Source organism: Amphimedon queenslandica, unplaced genomic scaffold (genome assembly GCF_000090795.2).
Source record: "Amphimedon queenslandica unplaced genomic scaffold, v1.1 AMPQUscaffold_12972, whole genome shotgun sequence".
NCBI lineage: Eukaryota > Metazoa > Porifera > Demospongiae > Haplosclerida > Niphatidae > Amphimedon > Amphimedon queenslandica.
In genome coordinates, this window is record NW_003546792.1 from 9,918 (window position 1) to 29,803 (window position 19,886).

At 35.8% G+C, this 19,886-nt stretch overlaps 5 protein-coding genes across 9 annotated transcripts in view; 2 read left to right on the forward strand and 3 right to left on the reverse strand.

Annotated features, from left to right (window-relative positions):
* LOC109585994 (uncharacterized) overlaps window positions 1-3,599 on the reverse strand; it is a 4,530-nt gene extending 931 nt beyond the window's left edge. The window contains exon 1 of one of the 2 annotated variants that reach the window (XM_020002136.1): window positions 2,952-3,599. In XM_020002136.1, the coding sequence (XP_019857695.1) occupies window positions 2,952-3,315 (364 nt within the window). In that variant the 5' untranslated portion in view covers window positions 3,316-3,599. Of the gene's footprint in view, window positions 1-967; window positions 1,812-2,951 lie in introns of those variants that run through there. The other variant, XM_020002138.1, reaches the window with a different exon arrangement.
* Window positions 1-18,173, reverse strand: part of LOC109585988 (HEAT repeat-containing protein 1-like) — a 23,239-nt gene extending 5,066 nt beyond the window's left edge. Inside the window, exons 1-15 of the mRNA XM_020002129.1 lie at window positions 18,169-18,173; window positions 17,769-17,983; window positions 17,304-17,419; window positions 16,689-17,034; window positions 16,242-16,411; window positions 15,701-15,905; window positions 14,381-14,844; window positions 14,118-14,208; window positions 13,683-13,870; window positions 12,649-12,780; window positions 12,338-12,441; window positions 7,746-8,023; window positions 7,349-7,470; window positions 6,964-7,092; window positions 6,386-6,652 (exon numbers count right to left, since the gene is read on the reverse strand). Coding sequence (XP_019857688.1) covers window positions 6,386-6,652; window positions 6,964-7,092; window positions 7,349-7,470; window positions 7,746-8,023; window positions 12,338-12,441; window positions 12,649-12,780; window positions 13,683-13,870; window positions 14,118-14,208; window positions 14,381-14,844; window positions 15,701-15,905; window positions 16,242-16,411; window positions 16,689-17,034; window positions 17,304-17,419; window positions 17,769-17,983; window positions 18,169-18,173 — 2,832 coding nt within the window. The remainder of the gene's footprint in view (window positions 1-6,385; window positions 6,653-6,963; window positions 7,093-7,348; window positions 7,471-7,745; window positions 8,024-12,337; window positions 12,442-12,648; window positions 12,781-13,682; window positions 13,871-14,117; window positions 14,209-14,380; window positions 14,845-15,700; window positions 15,906-16,241; window positions 16,412-16,688; window positions 17,035-17,303; window positions 17,420-17,768; window positions 17,984-18,168) is intronic.
* Window positions 3,875-6,148, forward strand: LOC105314357 (beta-1,4-galactosyltransferase galt-1-like). 4 transcript variants are annotated; one of them, XM_020002133.1, is made up of 4 exons: window positions 3,875-4,100; window positions 4,152-4,261; window positions 4,522-4,653; window positions 4,820-6,148. In XM_020002133.1, the coding sequence occupies exons 2-4, from the start codon at window positions 4,157-4,159 to the stop codon at window positions 5,996-5,998; spliced, it is 1,416 nt and encodes a 471-aa protein (XP_019857692.1). In that variant the 5' UTR covers window positions 3,875-4,100; window positions 4,152-4,156; the 3' UTR covers window positions 5,999-6,148. The 4 variants fall into 4 exon arrangements, with proteins under 4 accessions (XP_019857692.1, XP_019857693.1, XP_011406776.2 ...); XM_020002134.1 differs by having other exon boundaries at window positions 4,157-4,261; XM_020002132.1 differs by having other exon boundaries at window positions 3,881-3,921; window positions 4,000-4,261.
* Window positions 10,257-11,766, forward strand: LOC109585993 (comE operon protein 3-like). The gene is made up of 2 exons (XM_020002135.1): window positions 10,257-10,451; window positions 10,507-11,766. Exon 2 carries the CDS (start codon window positions 10,561-10,563, stop codon window positions 11,599-11,601), a length of 1,041 nt encoding a protein of 346 aa, XP_019857694.1. The 5' UTR covers window positions 10,257-10,451; window positions 10,507-10,560; the 3' UTR covers window positions 11,602-11,766.
* An 83-nt stretch (window positions 18,174-18,256) lies between the features above and the next one.
* On the reverse strand, window positions 18,257-19,415 carry LOC105314358 (apelin receptor B-like). Its single transcript, XM_011408475.2, has one exon. It carries the CDS (start codon window positions 19,397-19,399, stop codon window positions 18,389-18,391), a length of 1,011 nt encoding a protein of 336 aa, XP_011406777.2. The 5' UTR covers window positions 19,400-19,415; the 3' UTR covers window positions 18,257-18,388.
* Between the last annotated feature and the right edge of the window lie 471 nt (window positions 19,416-19,886).

Consider the following 19,886-nt stretch of genomic DNA (forward strand, 5'->3'; position numbering starts at 1 on the left):
GAAGTCAGCAGTGGGTTTGCCTGCTGGTTACAGCATACCTCTTCCTTGCAATGACCAAATGTATTTGACTGAGCATTAACTTGAGAGAATATAATACAAAGACAAACAAATGTTGGGATAATCATTGACACCATTATGATAATGAAGAGTCAAGATACTATACTGTCCTGTGCTAATCACTCTTTCATTAGACTTTGTCTGAATAATTGCAATAAGCTATCAACGAAACCCTAATAAAAACAAAAGCATCTGCACTTGGTTGTAATTAATCATAGAGACAATTACATAAAAAGAGCATCACAAATGTATTGACAGTAAAACAAGCAAAAACCCATTATCAGCATATGTTGCCAGGGATACACTTTTCTGCAAGACAAACAGTAAGTAAACTTAAGCCCAACATACACTGAGCAACTTTGTTGCTGGCAACTTGTGGTCAAACCTTTGATGTGGTTGAGCAACACTGGGCAACATGTTGCAGAAAGTAGAGAGACTCAACTTCTGGCATCAAGTTTCCTCACCACATCAAAGGTACTGGCAACAAAGTTGCTCAGTGTATGTTGGGCTTTAATGCTACACTCTAATGATAAAGATGCCCTGCATGCTAAGCACAAGTACACAACAATACCAAAACAGGTTGAATGGCTGTTCATCAAGACAGGATAAGAGACAATGCCCTGCATGCACTTAGTGCTTCCTTTTAGGAATGGAATAACATTAAACAACTGCTACTACAATCAATTAACAAAATAACTGTATAATCTTCAAACTAACCATGCTAAGTGTGTGTATGAATGAATGGCTGCTAAAGACTAAAGTGTAAATAATAATAATGACAAGTTAAATGGCAGCAAAAGTTTTAACGGTTCCACTTTATTTGACATAAATTTCATAAAAGTTGATAGGAGTATCTTCATCTCCTGTACCATAGTCTCCACACACCCTCAGCTCAAGGTAGTCAGTAGTGGTAGTGTTAAGTTTCTTGTGAAACCATGGAAGACCAGGAGCAGCACAACAAGTACCTTCAATACTACCACATCCTTTACCATCCCACAATGGATCAGATGTATAGAGTTTGGATTGCCATGTACCATCAGTAGCAGGATTACCAGATTCACAAAAGTAGTCATTACCAATGAAAGACTGAAGAGTTGAGTTTTGAGGACTACCTTGAGAACAAGGACAGTTGTAAATGCCATCATAACGTCTACTAGCTTCAAATAATCCAGCCATTAGTGTCCAGACATGTTGGCGGGGATATCCATGTGTAACACTAACTCCATCAACATAGTATGAGTCAATATTATAATGGTGTCCACTGACATGCTGAACTGCATCATTTGATGCATATTGATATCCCACTACTCTACCACATACTTGAGAGTAACTGATATCATCAGCTAATAGCTTCAATGATACACAGCTACCTACACTAGAGTTCTGCCTGCCACAAGCTCTAACTCCTCCTGACTGGTACAGTCTAAATCCAGAAGGACAGCTCTCATTAGGATCAGCCATATTATGATATCCAAGTCTTGTCCATCCTCCTCTAGAGCCACACAGTTCATCCATATTACAATACACGGATACAGGACCTCTCTTAGTACCAAGCTGATAGTATCCTGAAGGACTGTCACACCATTTCCTTTTGATGTCTTTGCAAGAAGTCAGCAGTGGGGTTTCCTGTCTCATGCAGCATACATCTTCCTTGCAATGACCAAATGTATTTGAATGAGCATTAACTTGAGAGAAAATAATACAAAGACAAACAAATGTTGAGATAATCATTGAGACCATTTTGATAATGAAGAGTCAAGATATTGCTTTCATGTACTATATTTGTCTTCACTAAGTGATTTAAAGTGTCCGACCCTTTATATACATTTTGTCTAAATTATAACTGTACAAAGGAACGTACAATTATTTTTCCCAATTAAAACAAAAAACATCTGCACTTGGCTGTTTTTTCCACTGATTAATCATTAAGGCGGTTACATAAAAAGAGCAACACCAATCATTCTTTCTTTGCATTGACAGTAAAACAAGCAATAATCACATTATCAGCATATGTCTCCAGGAATACAATTCTCTGCAAGACAAACTGTAAACTTAATGCTACTGACTCTAATCATAAATATGGCCTGCATGCTGAGAGTACAAATACACAACAAATGCTGTAACAGGTTGTATGGTTGTTCATCAAAACAGGATGGAGACAATAATGCTCTGCATGCACTTACTGCTTCCTTGTAGGAATGGAATAACATTAAACAATTACTATTACAATCAATTCACAAAATAACTGTATTATCTTAAAAACTAACCATAGTAAGTGTGTCTATAAATGGATAGTTGCTAAAGACTAAAGTGTAAACAATATAAATGACTTCATTTGACATAAATTTCATAAAAGCTGATAGGAGTGTCTTCGTTGTTTGTTCCTTCATCTCCACACACCCTCAGCTCAAGGTAGTCAGTAGTGGTAGTGTTAAGTTTCTTGTGAAACCATGGAAGACCAGGAGCAGCACAACAAGTACCTTCAAGACTACCACATCCTTTACCATCCCACAATGGATCAGATGTATAAAATATGGATTGAACCCCACCATCAGTAGCACGATTACCAGATTCACAGAAGTAGTCATTACCAATGAAAGACTGAAGAGTTGAGTTTTGAGTACTACCTTGAAAACAAGGACAATTGTAACGGCCATCATACCTTATACTAGCTTCAGTCACTCCAGCCATTAGTGTCCAGACATGTTGACGAGGAGACCCACGAGTGATACTAACACCATCAACATAATAAGAATTAATATCATTATGAGGGCCAATACTACTAATAATAGAATCAGCAGCATCAGGTGACACATATTGATATCCCACTACTCTACCACATACTTGAGAGTAACTGATATCATCAGCTAATAGCTTCAATGCTACACAGCTACCTACACTAGAGTTCTGCCTGCCACAAGCTCTAACTCCTCCTGACTGGTACAGTCTAAATCCAGAAGGACAGCTTTCACTAGGATCAGCCATATTAAGATATCCAAGTCTTGTCCATCCTCCTCTAGAGCCACACAGCTCATCCATATTACAATACACTGATACAGGACCTCTCTTAGTACTACTAAGCTGATAGTATCCAGTAGGACCATCGCTCCATTTCCTTTTGATGTCTTTGCAAGAAGTCAGCAGTGGGTTTGCCTGCTGGTTACAGCATACCTCTTCCTTGCAATGACCAAATGTATTTGACTGAGCATTAACTTGAGAGAATATAATGCAAAGGCAAACAAATGTTGAGATAATCATTGAGACTATTATGATAATGAAGAGTCAAGATACTATACTGTCTTGAGCTACACTAAAAAATCACTCTTTATTTAGATTTTGTCTGAATTAATTGCAATAAACTATCAACAAAAACATACAATTTTTCCCAAAAAAAAAACAAAAGCATCTGCACTTGGTTGTATTTTCCACTGATTAATCATTGAGGTGGCTACATAAAAAGATCATCACTAATCATTCTTTCTTTGCATTGACAGTAAAACAAGTAATAAACATATTAATGAAACATCTGACAGAATGTTCTAGATGTTACATTCAACAATGTTGCTTTTAACATTTGCCTAGCCTTTGGTCATGTTTTGATATGGTCAAGCAACTGACATGTTGTCTTGAATAGAAAACCTTTCAACAAAGCTGTAATGAAGATCAAAGGCTGGCAACATGCTGCCTGCAGTGTATATTGGGCTTAAGATGAAAGAGAGAGAGAGAGAGAGAGAGAGTGGGGAAATGGATGAACACAGATAACCTCTAAGTATGTTCATTATTAGTCTCCCAAGCCAAACCCAAAAGAGGGAGTGGTCTGGGTTTGGCTTAATGGCTAATTGAGTAAGGAAGAAGTCTGCTCAGGTCAGTGTCTTTCTCAACAATACATGTATAGATGTCTGTTTCTCTCACTGCTGGTATGCTACTTAATCATTAATTCAGAATTCTTTGGAGCCTACACTAGTATACTACCAGCACACAATCAACTCTCCTAGGAGGAGAGATTTTCTTAGAGATAATTCAAAAAGGAAGCTGTGTATCAGGTATATACCTGCAATACAATCAGTTGGACTTTAGTCATAAACTAATCTCAGTACAGATGAGGAAACTCAATAAGTTAGTCATCAGAGGAATAGTATACACCATCCTGTTAGTGAGTGCCCTATGGTGTGTCTCAGAAATACTGACAAAGAACAGTCAACAGGTGAGTATAGCTAGTGATTAGCAGAATAATGGGTGAGCACAACATTGTAGCTTACACGAGTATTTCAATGTAGCTCACATCATCAGTAGTGATTATGAATAAAAATTTTTTAGTTTAATTAAGAAATATTGGAATTAATTAACTAAATTAATTGAAATCCAAATCCTCAATATCATATCTTAGTTTTACTTTGGGTGGATATTTTGTGGTCACATTAACTCAGTGACATACCTCATTGATAATGTACATATATTGCATAGGAATACATTAGCATAGAGTACAATAATACCGAGGGAGTCAAACTATTCTACGCAAAGAGAGAGAAGTACACTCTAGAGCATCCAAATAAACCGCAGAACATGTGGGTAAAGATAGTCGACAACAAAATAATAGTAAGATGATAGAAAATATTATTATTTTATTGACAGTATCATTAATTTTATTGACAATATTATTATTTATTAATATCATTATTTTTTTTATTTATTACCATATCATATTTTTGACAGTAATATCGTTATCTTTTAATCCATTGACAATATCATTGACCCATTGCAGATAAGGAGACTAGCATTCCATGATACTAGAGATCCCTCTCATCACAGTGTCGTCTTCAACTGTATGTATGACGATAGACTAGATCTACCTTCACTGAGAGATAAGGATCACGATTATAGGAACCTCACGAAACTATATGCCCTTATCACATTCAAGACTCACTCGGCTAGATGCTTCCAATTAGAGTACTGGACCCACAATGGAGAGAGACACACTAGAAAACGGTTTAAAGAGATATACAACAACTACATACTACGAACTCCCGGCAGTGTGAACGAAGAACCGATTTTTGCACAAATATCAACTCATAAACACTGCAACGACCTCTCCGACTACATACCCATCAAAGATAATAAAACGGAAAAGAATTACACTTATGGCCTCTGTATACACCAGAGCCTCTACAACTTGACCCAGCCCGAAATGCTAGTACATTGGGTTGAGCTAAACATAGCGCTAGGAGCAGAAATCATGACAGTATACCTTCAAAATGACTATATATCAGAGACCTACTACACGCTAATGATACCTTATATAAAGAAAGGGGTTGTTGAGGTATTAGACTGGGGACTTAAGCCACCTATCATACCAGGGTATACTAAAGCATGGGGACAGAACGGAGTCATCACAGAATGCATATACAGGAACATGTATCGGGTCAAGTACCTTGGGCTTAGCGACCTTGACGAATTCTTTGTCCCACAAAAAGTCAAGACCATACCCGAGATGATCAAAGGGTTTGAGAATAGCTTCTTTCGGGGGAGAATGGCTCGCAGGGCATCAAGCTTCACATTCCATAATATTTATTTTCACAAAAGAGAGAGGATGCTACCAGAACTGAGTAACACCTCAATATTACAGGACTGCCCTGGAATGGAATTACCACGTTACTATACTTTTACTGCTAGGAGCTCTTTTAAAACACCAGAATACTTTAATAAGATAATAGTGAGACCTAGAGCAGTTATCAGTGCTTGGATACACAGGGTTAATGTCCCATTGAAAGGTTTTAGTAGAAAATTTGGTGTGAGTGTCAGTGATGGAGTATCACAGCATTATAGAGTACCAGAGAAAGAGATTAAGAGGCCACAAACTACATTTACTATGAGTCGATATTTTCATGAGACGCTAAGAGGAATAAAAAGAGAGCTGTGCAAGAAAAACACTGGGACTGCATGACCACCTTAAATAAACTTAGTTGATAATTTTTGCCAAATTACATATAAAATTATTATTATATACATTGGGTACTGTAAATCCAAATATATTAACAAACTTTATGTTTCGCGTTATTGCAGTGGTGGGTATACTAATGTCCATTAATTTTAACAATTTTTACAACTAAGGTAACCAAGCAATCCGTTAGCTGCATATTTACATCCATTAACTTAAACAAATTAAGCAAAAAGGTTATAATTCATTGAGCGCAATTATTAATAGGTTGACAGTAAAATGCTTTTCATAATTAATACAATGTACATTGTGATTGTGTTGAGAACCAAATTTAATGATTAAAAAAACCACACACGCCCACACAATTAATTACAATAGCCCCCCCTCACTAACCATTGGTAGACTATCCATTCCATGATGTATGGTAGCTTTCTCAATCATTAACCCAATAGCAAGATACAGTGAATGAGAAGGAGTGGTTATACGAATGAGATGAGAGAGTAGGGGGAGGCGACGATGATCAGGAACATGAGGAACTGCATCAATGAATACTCTTAGGACTTCAGCCATAGACCAGTGGAGGGGATTGGCACTGCCCTGCTTTACTGCAGAGAGTGACTGCCTTTTTGTCTTCTTTGTAGAATAAGAAGAGAAATTAGACTAACAAACAGAAAGAGAGGGAGGGAGGGAGAGAGAAACAGAGACAATGTGAAACAAAGAGTGTAAACGTTATATATAGTTAATCAAGATTTTCCCAAAGCATACTGCTTCATGAGTGGAGAAGTACTACATGTACAGTACATGGCATTTGGAGTAGCTTTAAAAAATCGTAAAAATCCAAATTTGGTCAGAATCAATTCAAACTTTCTACACAACATAAGGAGATGTATATGCATCAGGAAAAATTATAAAAATGCAGAATTCTCTCCTTTTCATTTTAGAAAAATTTGACCTGAGACCATTGTAATTACCTTTACTAATGTTGGTACGATGCTCTCCAAAGTTTTATTGATGACATCAAAGGTATAAGAATCATCTTGACGGAGGAGACTGGATCCCATGAAGGCAAAAACTGGCATCAAATTATGAAGGATACGGTCCTTAAAAATTTTTAAATAAAAAAATACTAGGTATAAAATTTTTACAGAAATGCAAAAAAATTCACAAAGATATTAAAAATTTACCACTATTATACATATTTATAAGTAGTAGTGTAGAACATAATAATAATAATAATAATAATAATAATAATAAATCATATTTAATTACACTAGTAATTATACAATTATAAAAATTAAAGTATAAATAATAATAATAATGAATGATGTATTAACAATAATAAATGTGCTAGCTCACTGGGTATATACTGGCAGTGGTTGATAGCAGTAATAGCGAGAGGTGCTGAGTCTGAGGGTTTAACGAGTGACGGAGACACTGAACCACTTGCTCAACATTGAAAGACTCTTCAGGAAGCAACTCTAATTGAATGAAAAATGTTACATATTAATGATACAATGTATTTTTTTAAAGTACATGTACATGTAAGAAATTTTACAAGTAGCACATAAATAATTATACTTTATACATGTAAAGTAATGTACCAAGACAAATATTAAATGTGTGAAAAATACCCTTAGTACATGCATACATTTTCAGTAAAACTCAGTAAATTAACCCATTTGTCTTTTAGTATACTATGCATCTTATCCATCCTCAGTATACTTTCAGTATATTCGAGTAAATTAGCCCATACCTCTACAACCCTTGTCCCCCAGTATATTGTATATCTTGAGTAGGTTGGAGAGAACCAGTTGTTGTGTATAGTCCAAAGAGTCTTCTTTACTCGTCTCTCGTGCTTCAAACGACCACAATAGGAACAAAAAAAGGGGCGGGACCATCGCGTGTGACTCCGTCCCCATCCTCTCGCTAAGGACCGTCATCACTTCAAGTAGAGCTGTCACTCGTTTCCACGGTAACAGGGCGTCACCCTTGGGACCATCGTCCGCCTTGATAGAATGAGATTTGGATTTCCTAAAAATTGAATTTTAAGTTTAGCCATATTCAGTACTCATGAATATTAGTAACAATAACCATGAGGCTAAACAAGTGATTGTACTACAAGCAGGTGCTAGTAATACACATACCAGTCACTATAACATTGTATTAGAGCTCCAACAAAGTAAAGTTCCTATACATAATGTAATGCAAGCGTGCTGATCACAAAAATTAATAAAATTTTCATCTTCGTCTATCCTTGTCATACTATTCAATGGTAACAGAGTACATGTACAAGAAAGGATGTGAATTCAATTCACTTAATGTGTTTCATGAGTCACATTACACTGGAGGGTGGATGTGAAGGACTTCAAATGTAAACAACCTCAGTCAGTTTCAGTATAGGCTTAAGAGTATACAGTACACACTAAAGGCTGATTCACACTGCACGATAAACGTAAGGTAAGGCTATAAGTGCTGTATAAACCAATGGGCACCATTTACGTAAGGTAAGAATAGAGATTATGTCTGTTCTTACCTTATAAACGGTGCCCATTGGTTTGTATAGCACTTCCTGTCTTAATGTATAGCCTTAACTTAAGTTAATTATGCAATGTGAATCAACCTTAAGGATAATCTTATCATCAAAGCTAAGGCATGGTCTCCATATCACAGCCTTACTACACTGTTGCAACAATCATGGAGATAGAAATCAGGTCTATCTCTATGCTAACCACAGAATTTATACCACAGCCACAACTATACTGAACTAGGCTTAAAGAAACAAGATGTCCTCTAACTTACTAAGTGTGTATCTTTTTATTGCTGGACTAGTTATACATATGTCACTATGCTACTCTGAACTACCTCCAGCAGATGATAATCTCAATATATACGCTCTACCAGTTGGACAGGGAGACTGCACTGTGATACAGTGTCCCAAAACTAGCACAGATAATGGAAAAGGAGACGTCACTATCATTGATGCTGGATCAAATAAGAAACGTTTTAAAGACGAAGCTTTCCATAATTACCTTAGAGAAGCAAACATTAAGTATGTCATCCTCACTCATCCTCATAATGATCATTTTAATCTCATTGATCCTATACTTGAAGGACATGGAGAAAGTTTACACATATATCATTCGTGTGATCGGCAAAGGTACGTGCAAAGGTACAAGCACAGGAATAAATTTGTAGAAGCACTAAATTCATATCAATCATCAAAGATAGAATATTGCTTGGGAGCTACTTCATGCAATACAAAAATCACACTCTGTGACTCTGTCTCTTTGACCGTCATTGCTTCAGAGCTGGGAGGATGTGGAAAGCATCCAAATGAGGACAGCATTGTATCAAAGATAACATACAATGGAGTTTCAGCACTCTTTCCTGGTGACTTAGAAGGAAGCAATAAAAAGATAAATGCCTTTCTCCAAGGTGCAGGAGCTGAAATTAAAGCAGATATATATCGTCTTGCCCACCATGGTGCCTATGCTGAGACAGGCAGTAAACAGTGTAACCGCCGAGATCTACTGAGAGCAGTTGGCGCATCTTATTACTTCTCAAGCAGTGGATTGCATGAAGGATACAGACACCCACGCTGCAAATTATACCGTGAAATAAGAGATAATGATTATACCGACTTACAAGTAGATTACCACCCCTATACTTGCTATGAAGATGATGGTACTAAAGAACCTCACACAACTACAACTAATAAGCCAATATATGTTACAACACTTGAAGAAAATGAAACTCGTAAAGACTACGTGATACGTTTTGCAATAAAGAAAGACGGTACTATTGTACCCAGCATAACTCCATTTAATGGAGCCTCAAAGAGACGCCAAGAATTTTAAATTTGAGAAACACTTTGGATTTTAAAAAAGCTACTAACTATGTACATGTAATAAATAGTGCTGAAAGTTTTAATAGTTAATCGCTGATAATAAATTTTGAAAATAGACATAATTTAAATTTTTTGACATCAAAAAATAAGCACAAGCAGTCAAGACAAATTAAAAAGTAATTCTTTAAAATAAAACTCTTTATTTCATAGTAATCAGCAAAAATACTTAAGAATATGAGCTCTAATAAAGTAAAAGTTCCTATACATAATGTAATGCAAGCATGCTGATCACAAAAACTAATAAAATTTTCATCTTCATCTATCCTTGTAGTCTATTCAATGGTAACAGAGTACATGTACAAGAAAGGATGTGAATTCAATTCACTTAATGTGTTTCATGAGTCATATTACACTGGAGGGTGGATGAGAAGGACTTCAAATGTAAACAACCTCAGTCAGTTTCAGTATAAGCTTGTGAGTATCCAGTAAACACTAAGGATAATCTTATCATCAAAGCTAAGCATTCTATACTGGACAATTGAAGGTGAACCTCAACAGTCTAACAAACTTGCTTCTACTGAGAAGAAGTCTTTAGAGCAAAGAGGATTGGATGTAAGATAAATTATCGAGACTACACTGTATATCATGTTTCACTGAAATGTTATAGATATTGCTGATTTAAGGTACTGCTATCGATCATTGCCAATTGTGTAGGGACAAGATGTCCTTTAACTTACTAAGTGTGTATCTTTTTATCGCTGGGCTAGTTATACACGTGTCACTATGCTCCCCCCAACTACCTGATGCAGATGACAATCTCAATATATATGCTCTACCAGTTGGACAGGGAGACTGCACTGTGATACAGTGTCCCAAAACTAGGACAGTTAAGGGGAAAGGAGTCATCACAATCATTGACGCTGGCACAAGAAAGAATCATTTCAAAAAAGAAGCTTTTGGTCATTATCTTAAAGGAGCAACCATTAAATATGTTATCCTCACTCACCCTCATACAGATCATTATAACCTCATTGATTCTATACTTGAAGGACATACAGAAACCCCAAAAGTATACCATTCATGTGATTGGACCAAATATAAGGGAGTAAAAAAACCAAAACCAAACAAATTAACAAGAATTAAAAATTGTATAGGGAAAAAGAAGTGCAATAGAGAACTCAAACTCTGTGACTCTCGGTCCGTCACATTGACAGTCATTGCTTCAGAGCAGGGAAAATGTGGAAAGCATCCAAATGAGGACAGCATTGTATCAAAGATAACATACAATGGAGTTTCAACGCTCATTTCTGGTGACTTAGAAGGAAACGATAAAATGATAAATGCCTTTCTCCAAGGTGCAGGAGCTGAAATTAAAGCAGATATATATCGTCTTGCACACCACGGTGCCTATGCTGAGACAGGCAGTAAACAGTGTAACCGTCCAGATCTACTGAGAGCAGTTGGCGCATCTTATTACTTCTCAAGTAGTGGCTTGGATGACAAATACAGACACCCCCGCTGCAAATTATACCACGAAATTACAAAAAATCGTACCAACTTAAAAGTAAAAAATCATCACTATACTTGTTATGAAGATGTTAAAAAACCTTACACGACTAATAAGCCAATATATGTTACAACACTTGAAGAAAATAAAAAACGTAAAGACTACGTGATACGTTTTGCAATAAAGAAAGTCGGTACTATTATACCCAGCATAACTCCATTTAATGGAGCCTTAAAGGGACGCCAAGAACTTTAAATTTGAGGAATGCTTTGGATTGGAAAAGCTACTAACTATGTACAAGTAATTAATAGTGCTAGAAAGTAACATAATAGTTTGTATAGTTAATGGCTGATAATACAATTCATTTCAAAAATAGACATAATTTATAATTTTATGAAACCAAAAAGGTTAAGCGCAAGCAGTGAGGACAAACTAAAAAAATGAAACTCTTTATAAAAATAAACTCTTAAAATGAAACTCTTAAAATGAAACTCTTCATTTCATAGTAATCGGCAAAAAATACTCAAGAATATACAATGTAATTAAACTATATCAAAGGCATGACCACTACTTAATCTACTTTATGCAGCAGATGTAGTTAAACTATAGACACTTACACTTTGGCTTCCAACAGCTTGTGCATACCGTATAAGTGGTTTTTTTGGAGGGAATTATATTTCGCGAAATCTGCTAAAATTCCAATTCGCAGATTTTAATTTCGCGAATTCTACCATGTGTGCCATGCAGGTACCGTATTAAATTGATTTTCGCGGATTTTATTTTCGCGAATCACGAGGGAATCCACGAAATTCGCGAAATTTGCAACCCTAAAAAAAAAACCACTTATACGGTATGTAATTATTACTTTTACAGTAACCCTCAACATCTACAGGTTATTATGTAAACTCCACTCTATGTACTTATGTACATCATATTGATAATATTATAGAAGGGCAGACATTAACCATTTAATATACAATGTAGTCCTCACCTTTTCTTAGTGGCAGGGCCAGCAGATGAGTCAATCTCTTTTGGTTTTAGTTTGTCTTCCTCCAGTAACAGTTCAGCTATCAAGACCTCAGAACTTAAAGGCAACTAAGAAAAGAATAAAAATAATATCAATAATTGACTGAAAGGGATTGAAGAAAAGGGTTCACTTTAAATCAAAGTCATTTCACATGTACATGTACGTAAGATGTACATGTATCTGTTGCAAAATTAAATTGCGAAATGGATGTTAAATGGGACAACAGATACTACAAGTACGTGTATGTACATACAGTACATTATCATGATCATTACTTGTTGAAGACATTGTTTAGCAGTCAGTGTAAGACCTGAGCTACTGGAGACTATCATGAGACTAAGAACTGAATGAAGTATTGACTGCTGAGACTGAACAGTGGAAAGAGATGAATAGAACTGAGGAGTGATCTGAGAATAGAGAGAGAGAGGGAGAGAGAAAGAAAGAAAGAGATGGGGAAAGAGGGAGAGAGGAAAAGGAGAAAAAAAAGAAGAAAGAAATAATAAAAATAGATGTACATGTATACTATATCCCAGTTGAGTTTGGGACAAGAAAAACTGGAATAACTTTTTATAGGAATGTGGGATAAGGATGAAACTTTCACAGGTTCTTAGTCGCCAAAGTCCATCAAAATCTGTGAAATCTTGGGTCTCTCAGCTCTTGGGGACCCTGAGAACCGGGTTCTCCCTATAAACCCAATGGCATACCAAAATGACGTTTTATGACAGTTTATCTACATCATAGTTTACATAAGCACATGTGGTCAAGCGCCCAAACTGATAATTCTTGTTTTAAAAAGCTAACAGAGCAAGATCTTCTGATAATGATGACCTTTATGAAGACTAGTTGACTCCAGTAGCTGTTGTACTGCTTATCAGCAACAGCAAGACTGTTTTAAGAGTGAAACAACACAGCCGCCATTCTTTTATGAATATCATTAAAATGTCATTTTTGTGACGTAGCTACATTTTTCAAATTCCACGCAGCTGCTTCCACTTCCGTCCCAAACTGAACTGGGATATAGTATACAAAGTTTATAATCAATACAATAATACATGTAGTTACTAATTAGCCGTATACATGTACATGTACAATGTACACAAAATGCATGTACATCTAAATGTACATATTCATTACATGTACATGACACATACCTTTACTCCACATAAACCAACACATACATGTATACATTTACACCAATACATATATGTACACATAAATGTACATGTATATCTCCATACCAATCAACATACAATGTATTACCTACATACAGTGTACATTCACACCACTATGTACATGTACATGTCCATACCTGATTCACTGCTAGTGCAGCCAGTGATGGTACAGTGGGTGATAGAGAAATGGATGATGAGAGGAGAGAGAGAAACACTTCAAAAGCATCAGGCTCAGTCTCCAGCCATGAAGCAACCACTGGAGTATAGCACTGCACTAACGACTGGACACAATGGGACTCTATTGGTGATAGTGGGTAGGAAGAAACTAATGGAGAAAGAAAGGAATAAAATAGAATTATTAATTCAAAACAATACATACATGTGTACATTAAAGTGTATGTGAAAGTGTATGTGAAATGGGGCAAGCACTTTGTTGAACTAATTATTATTTTAATCTATTAATGTGCAGTACTTGTCATTGAAAGTTGAAACACTAGATACATAATTTATGTAAATGCATGCACAACAATTGCACATTAATATGTACATGTACATGCATTATTGTCGTTTACATTCTTTGTTTGTGTCCATTGTATGTTCATCGTGTTCCTTCACTTTCTGGATCAACTCTTTCATCAGCTTCAACAACCCACTTAACTTACACTGAGAGAGAGAGAGAGAGAGAAAGGGAGAGAGGGAGAGGGAAGGAGTATAAAGTGCAGAGAGAAAAGGACAAAAAGAAGAAAGAGAAAAGTATAAATAAAACTCTCAGAAAGTACAATGTACACATACATACAATTGTACTGTTACTTGTACATGTACATGTATTTCTTACCTTAATATCAACTCCTGATAGTATACTCAATAACTGATTGATCATATACAAAGGTCCTCTCTCCAGTCCAACTATCATCAACAATAAAGACTCTACAATCGCTTCACGGACCCTCTCCCCTTCCTCGAGAGACTCCGCCTTTTTGCCACGCCTCTTTTTAGCACTCGGCGGAACATCGGGCGGAGCCAGCCTAGGGAATGTCCCCCTCCTATTCCCATCCTCAGTACTGCTATAGAGTGACTGTAATACTAACTGGAGTCCAATGGGATCGGTAGTTATTGATACTTTACATGTGGTGAGGTAGTCCAGTAGATGAAGGAGAGGGCATGAGGAGTAGATTTGGGTTAGTTTGTCCTCTGGTTGTGAGACAGTGGCTGAGCTGTAGAGTGCTTCAATGCAGTGATAGGCTCCTTTACGAATGAGAGTATTAGGACTCGACAATGGGAGCAATAGTGAAGACACAACTGGAGAGAGGGAAAAAGCAAAGGGGAAGAAATTAAAAAATGATTATTATGAAAAGTAAATTATACAGTATATATGTACATGTACATGTATATTTTAGGTGCAGAGAAACGTACATGTACAAACGCATGTCTTTGCCTCCCCAGGATTCAGCATACACCCTTTTAATGTTAATATACAAATTTGAACTTCACATGTACATGTGCAATATATTATACATACCGTATTTCCTTAAATAAAAGCCCGGGCGTCTATTTCCTAAAATGGTATTTGGATCTCGAAAAAATATATAAAAAATAAAAAAAACGTCAGCCCAGAGCGGGATTCGAACCCGTAACCTCATGCTTTTGACTTCTAGAACTTCAGGCATTATCCACTAGACTACTGAGTCACTCCTAGGCTAGTGTTGCGTATTTATAGTTTAATTCTATTGCTACCCCGGCGTTTATTCAAATGCGGCTTCTATTTAAGGATTTACGGTACATGTACATGTACATTTGCATGTCTTCAAAATCATACAATATGGTATGTATGGCCACAATAATTCAGAACAGCTACTACACTGTCCAGTAGTCCTTGTTGTCCCCCACAGTTCACCGTGTGTTTAAACCATTTAAAAAAGAATCTATTAATCTTATTAAAGTTCTTATAGTGTTAACTGTTAAGTATAGCTCCTACCTGGACAGGTAGGAACTATAATTCAATCCCTTTATTGTTAATATTACAAATGTGAACTTTACATGTACATGTGCAAATTAAAAAAATACATGTACATGTACATTGCATGCCTTCAAAATTATATAGTAGTATAATAGCCACAATCAATAGTTACATGTAAGAACTAAGTATAGCTTCTACCTGGACAGTAGGCTGAGAGCATAGCAATGGTGGCCTCATGATCTAGTGAGTGAAGGTAAGCCCTGGCTATCCTTAGAGCTCTGACCTGAGTCACTTCAGTGATGAGTAGTCCATTACTGGCCCCCTTGGTGTTGTTAGAGTCAGTGGGAGCGGTCCATATCATCGCTAGGAAACGAAGGAGAGAACCACGCCCTTGAAAATGAACCTAAAGTACAAATACATGTATACATGTATGTACCATTAATAACGTATGGAATGTACAGTATAGTAAGTATATGTACATGTACACATGTATGTATGTCAATCTATCTTTTTTATGAAAAATGTAAAACAGGTACATGTGCTACATGTAAATACATGTACATGTGTACATGTAGCTGTATAAAGCTACTAAAAATACAGGTACCCTAAAGAAAATTGCAAGTACACAGTTATCAATAATTTAAGGAAATTACAAAAAAAATTTCAATTTTGAAGCAGCATTTGTGTAAAAATATTCACTACAAAATATCCCAAAATACACATTATTATCAAGTAGTACTTTAAATAATTTCTGGAGTAACGACTTTGAGAGGTCAGTGACTGGAGTGGTCAGTTTAGAGTCACTTGAATCAGTTAATAACGAAAACAGAATAAAAGTAATGAAATAATATTTCTCGTCATTAGTGGAGGAGGGGGAGGGGCTTAGCACTGGTGGGTGGAGCCAAAGACCTAATAATGAATAATTCATGAGATAAAGTAACAAAGGTACAATGTATATACAAACATTAACGTGCATGTACATGTATGCATGTGCAGATGTACACTGTAAGCATTTAAAATGGTACATGTACATGTACACATGTATGTTGAAATACATGTGTACATGTAAATGTATTACCTGAACATAATTACATGCAATGTACACTGTACATGTACATATTAATTATGTACATGTATACATTAATATACATGTATATTATGTTTATACATGTACATGTACACTGACTTGGTGGTAGTTCAGTTGGTGATACAGTACAATCTATTAAAATATTAATTAGCCAGAGCAGTAAGTGGGTGTGGCACCCTCCAATAAGAGACTTCATTTTTTTCTGCACCACATGACTGAGTATGACATTAAGAACAGGCATTAGGTGAACGTTTGAAGGCAGAGAAGACGATAAAATTGAAGAGAATTTTTGAAGGTACTTCACTAATTTGAGGGCAAGGGAAAGGTGGAGGGCGTGGCCTCGAATCTGAAGGGCATGGCCTAGCAGTGGGATTATTAGAAAGTGAAGCAACTGGTTGTTAAAGATTGTGAAATCGTCGGATAATAATGAGAGGAGATCATCAACCTATAAGGAATAAAGATATCAAATATCAATCTGAAAATGTATATATACATGTAAGTATGAAGTTAAAATTGGAGGTAATTTTTTGAGCCATTTTTTATAAGAGAGATTATAAGCATACATGTATAAGGATATTTTTCACTATAACATTCTCATTTTTAATACTCATGCATGTACATGTAACTCAAAATATCTTAGTTGGAATCAGCTCAAATTTCCTTCATAGCATAAGGACATCAATACTATTCATGAGATAAGGACATTAAATTTACCATTTGATTGAATCTGTCGGTTTCCATTGCAACCAGTCTCTCTGCAAGGTGTGAGATGAGCTTCTCTTGAAGTTGAACAAATTCATCCAAACTAAGAGAAGAATGGACTGACCATCCTAGAATATTATACAAGCATACATGACTGTCACTATTTTGTAAATAAATTACATGGACATGTACATGTAATTTCATTAAACACTCAAATTTTCTACAATACAAAACTAGGCCATAACAATTTTTGGTCATTGAGCTACATGTACATGCATGCTTTAGTTAGCTAAAATAAGCTACATGTGTATATACTTGCACCTTGCAAGCTTTTATCGTTTTTTATTTTTAATTTCAATAATTTGGTGTTTTATAGTGAAAAATGAAATATCCCGTGAATGCAAAGTAAATTTTCAAAGGCAGCATCATAATTGAGCAAGATAAGCCAGTATAATTTTACACTAACACAGTACCAACCTTTCAGTAGTAGAGAGAGGCCACTAAACAATGTCTGATTGTTCACTGATAAATAACTGGTAGCTATAATATCCAATAGACTCATATACTGGTCCTTCCAATGATAGTCCAGTGTTAGTAACTGGAGTATGACCAGTACCAGTGCATCCACTGTATAGGCATCACAGAATGACTTTGAACTTAGGATTGATAGAATGGATTGAATACATGGAATCCTATAATAAAAGAGACCATTCTCATTATATTTTTACAAATACAAAGCAGAAACTCTGCCATAGTCAACAAAATATTAAGGTACTTCATTATATACATGCAGTGTGCATATACATGTAGGTCATAAAGGTTGTAAGAGCTGGGAAGCAGCTATGTGTAGAGTATAAGGTTAACTGTTATCACTAACACCATTATGAACATTATAAATCAACTATTGTTGTTAGCATTTTTTGGAAAAAATAACAATACACTCAAGTTAAGAATAATAATAACACAAACGATGAAGGGAGTTTACAAATTAATGAATAAGCAATAGTAATACTGGATGCATACATGCACATGGCGTCTGTAACATTAAAATCTTTATACTCAAGAATAGAGTCAAAGGATGAATGAATGTACATTGTTTATACATCAAGTGAGCTAACACTAAACTCCAGTGTAGCAGATAGTGAATTAAAAGTACTTAATGTAGTTGCTGGGTTAGGTTTCTTTTTCAATATCTTACAACAAACAATATTAACAATAACACTATTGATCTCTGGCCTGAAGTAAGCTTGGACAACTGGATTCAAGACAACGACCAGGAAGAAGAATATAAGGGCAGTCATAGACAGGACACCAGGAGAATCAACAATAGCCAATAATGCACTAAAGAATATGGCAGGAGTGAAGAATATACAATAGACTACCATCATGGACCCAAATATACCAAACAACCTCTTCTTCTTTGAAGCATAGACACTCTCTCCTACTATCATTGACTGATTATTCATAAACATACGAGTGAAACAAAACGTCCAAATTGATGTAACTACAATGGTGCAAAATATTAACGAAGCAAATAAATAACGAATAATGGATGTAACAGGACTGGTAGTATACACATAGCAACCTCCTACATTATCTATGTACCGGAATACTACACCAGATCCATCGATGAATCCTAAAGAGAAAAAGAGAGCAGTGACTATCCACACAATAATGACAAGGACCAGAGCTACCCTTGGACTCATGAACCGCTTGTGGAGATGAGGCTTTACAATAAAAAGGAACCGATCGATTGATATAAGACTTAGAGTCATGAGCATCACATAGCCAGAATGGATTATTATAAAACCATTGAAATCACAGGTTGCTTTCTTCTCCCCATCAGTACTACCAATGATCCACTCACCAGCAGCTAATGCAGCAATGAAGAAAGGAAGATAGAGTGTCAATACAAGGTGTGCCAGTATGAGAGAAGTAAAGAATATTGTTGATGATTGTTTCCAAGACTTCCTTTGATAAATAGTAATGACTAGTACAACACCATTAGCTATGAGAGCTAATATCATCTCAATACTAAGAACTCCTGCTACTGCCTCAGGACTGAAATCACCAGTAAAAGTATAATTCCTTTCCATCCTTTCTATCATAAGACAGTGAACTAACTAACTAAGAGATCACTCAATATATATACATCTACACATAACTTAGCTAAAGAAAATTTCCCTTGAGTATAACACTGCCCTTGCTAGTACAAGTAGATGTAAACTAAGTTTTTGTACACATCCATTTTATTCAATTCACTACATATGGATTGTTATCATTATTATGAACATCATATGAATAATAACAACAATAAACTCAACTAAAGGATAAGATAATAATAACACAAACAACAAGGGACTGTCACCAATTAATGAATGAGAATAGTAACACTGCATATGTACACACTGTGTCTGTAACATAAAACTTTATACTCAAGAATAGAGTCAATGGATGAATGAATGTACATTGTTTATACATCGAGTGAGCTAACACATAAATCCACTGCAGCAGATGATGAACTTGATGTAGCTGCTGGGTTAGGCTTCTTCTTCAACATCTTATGGCAAGCAATATTAACAATAACATTAGCAA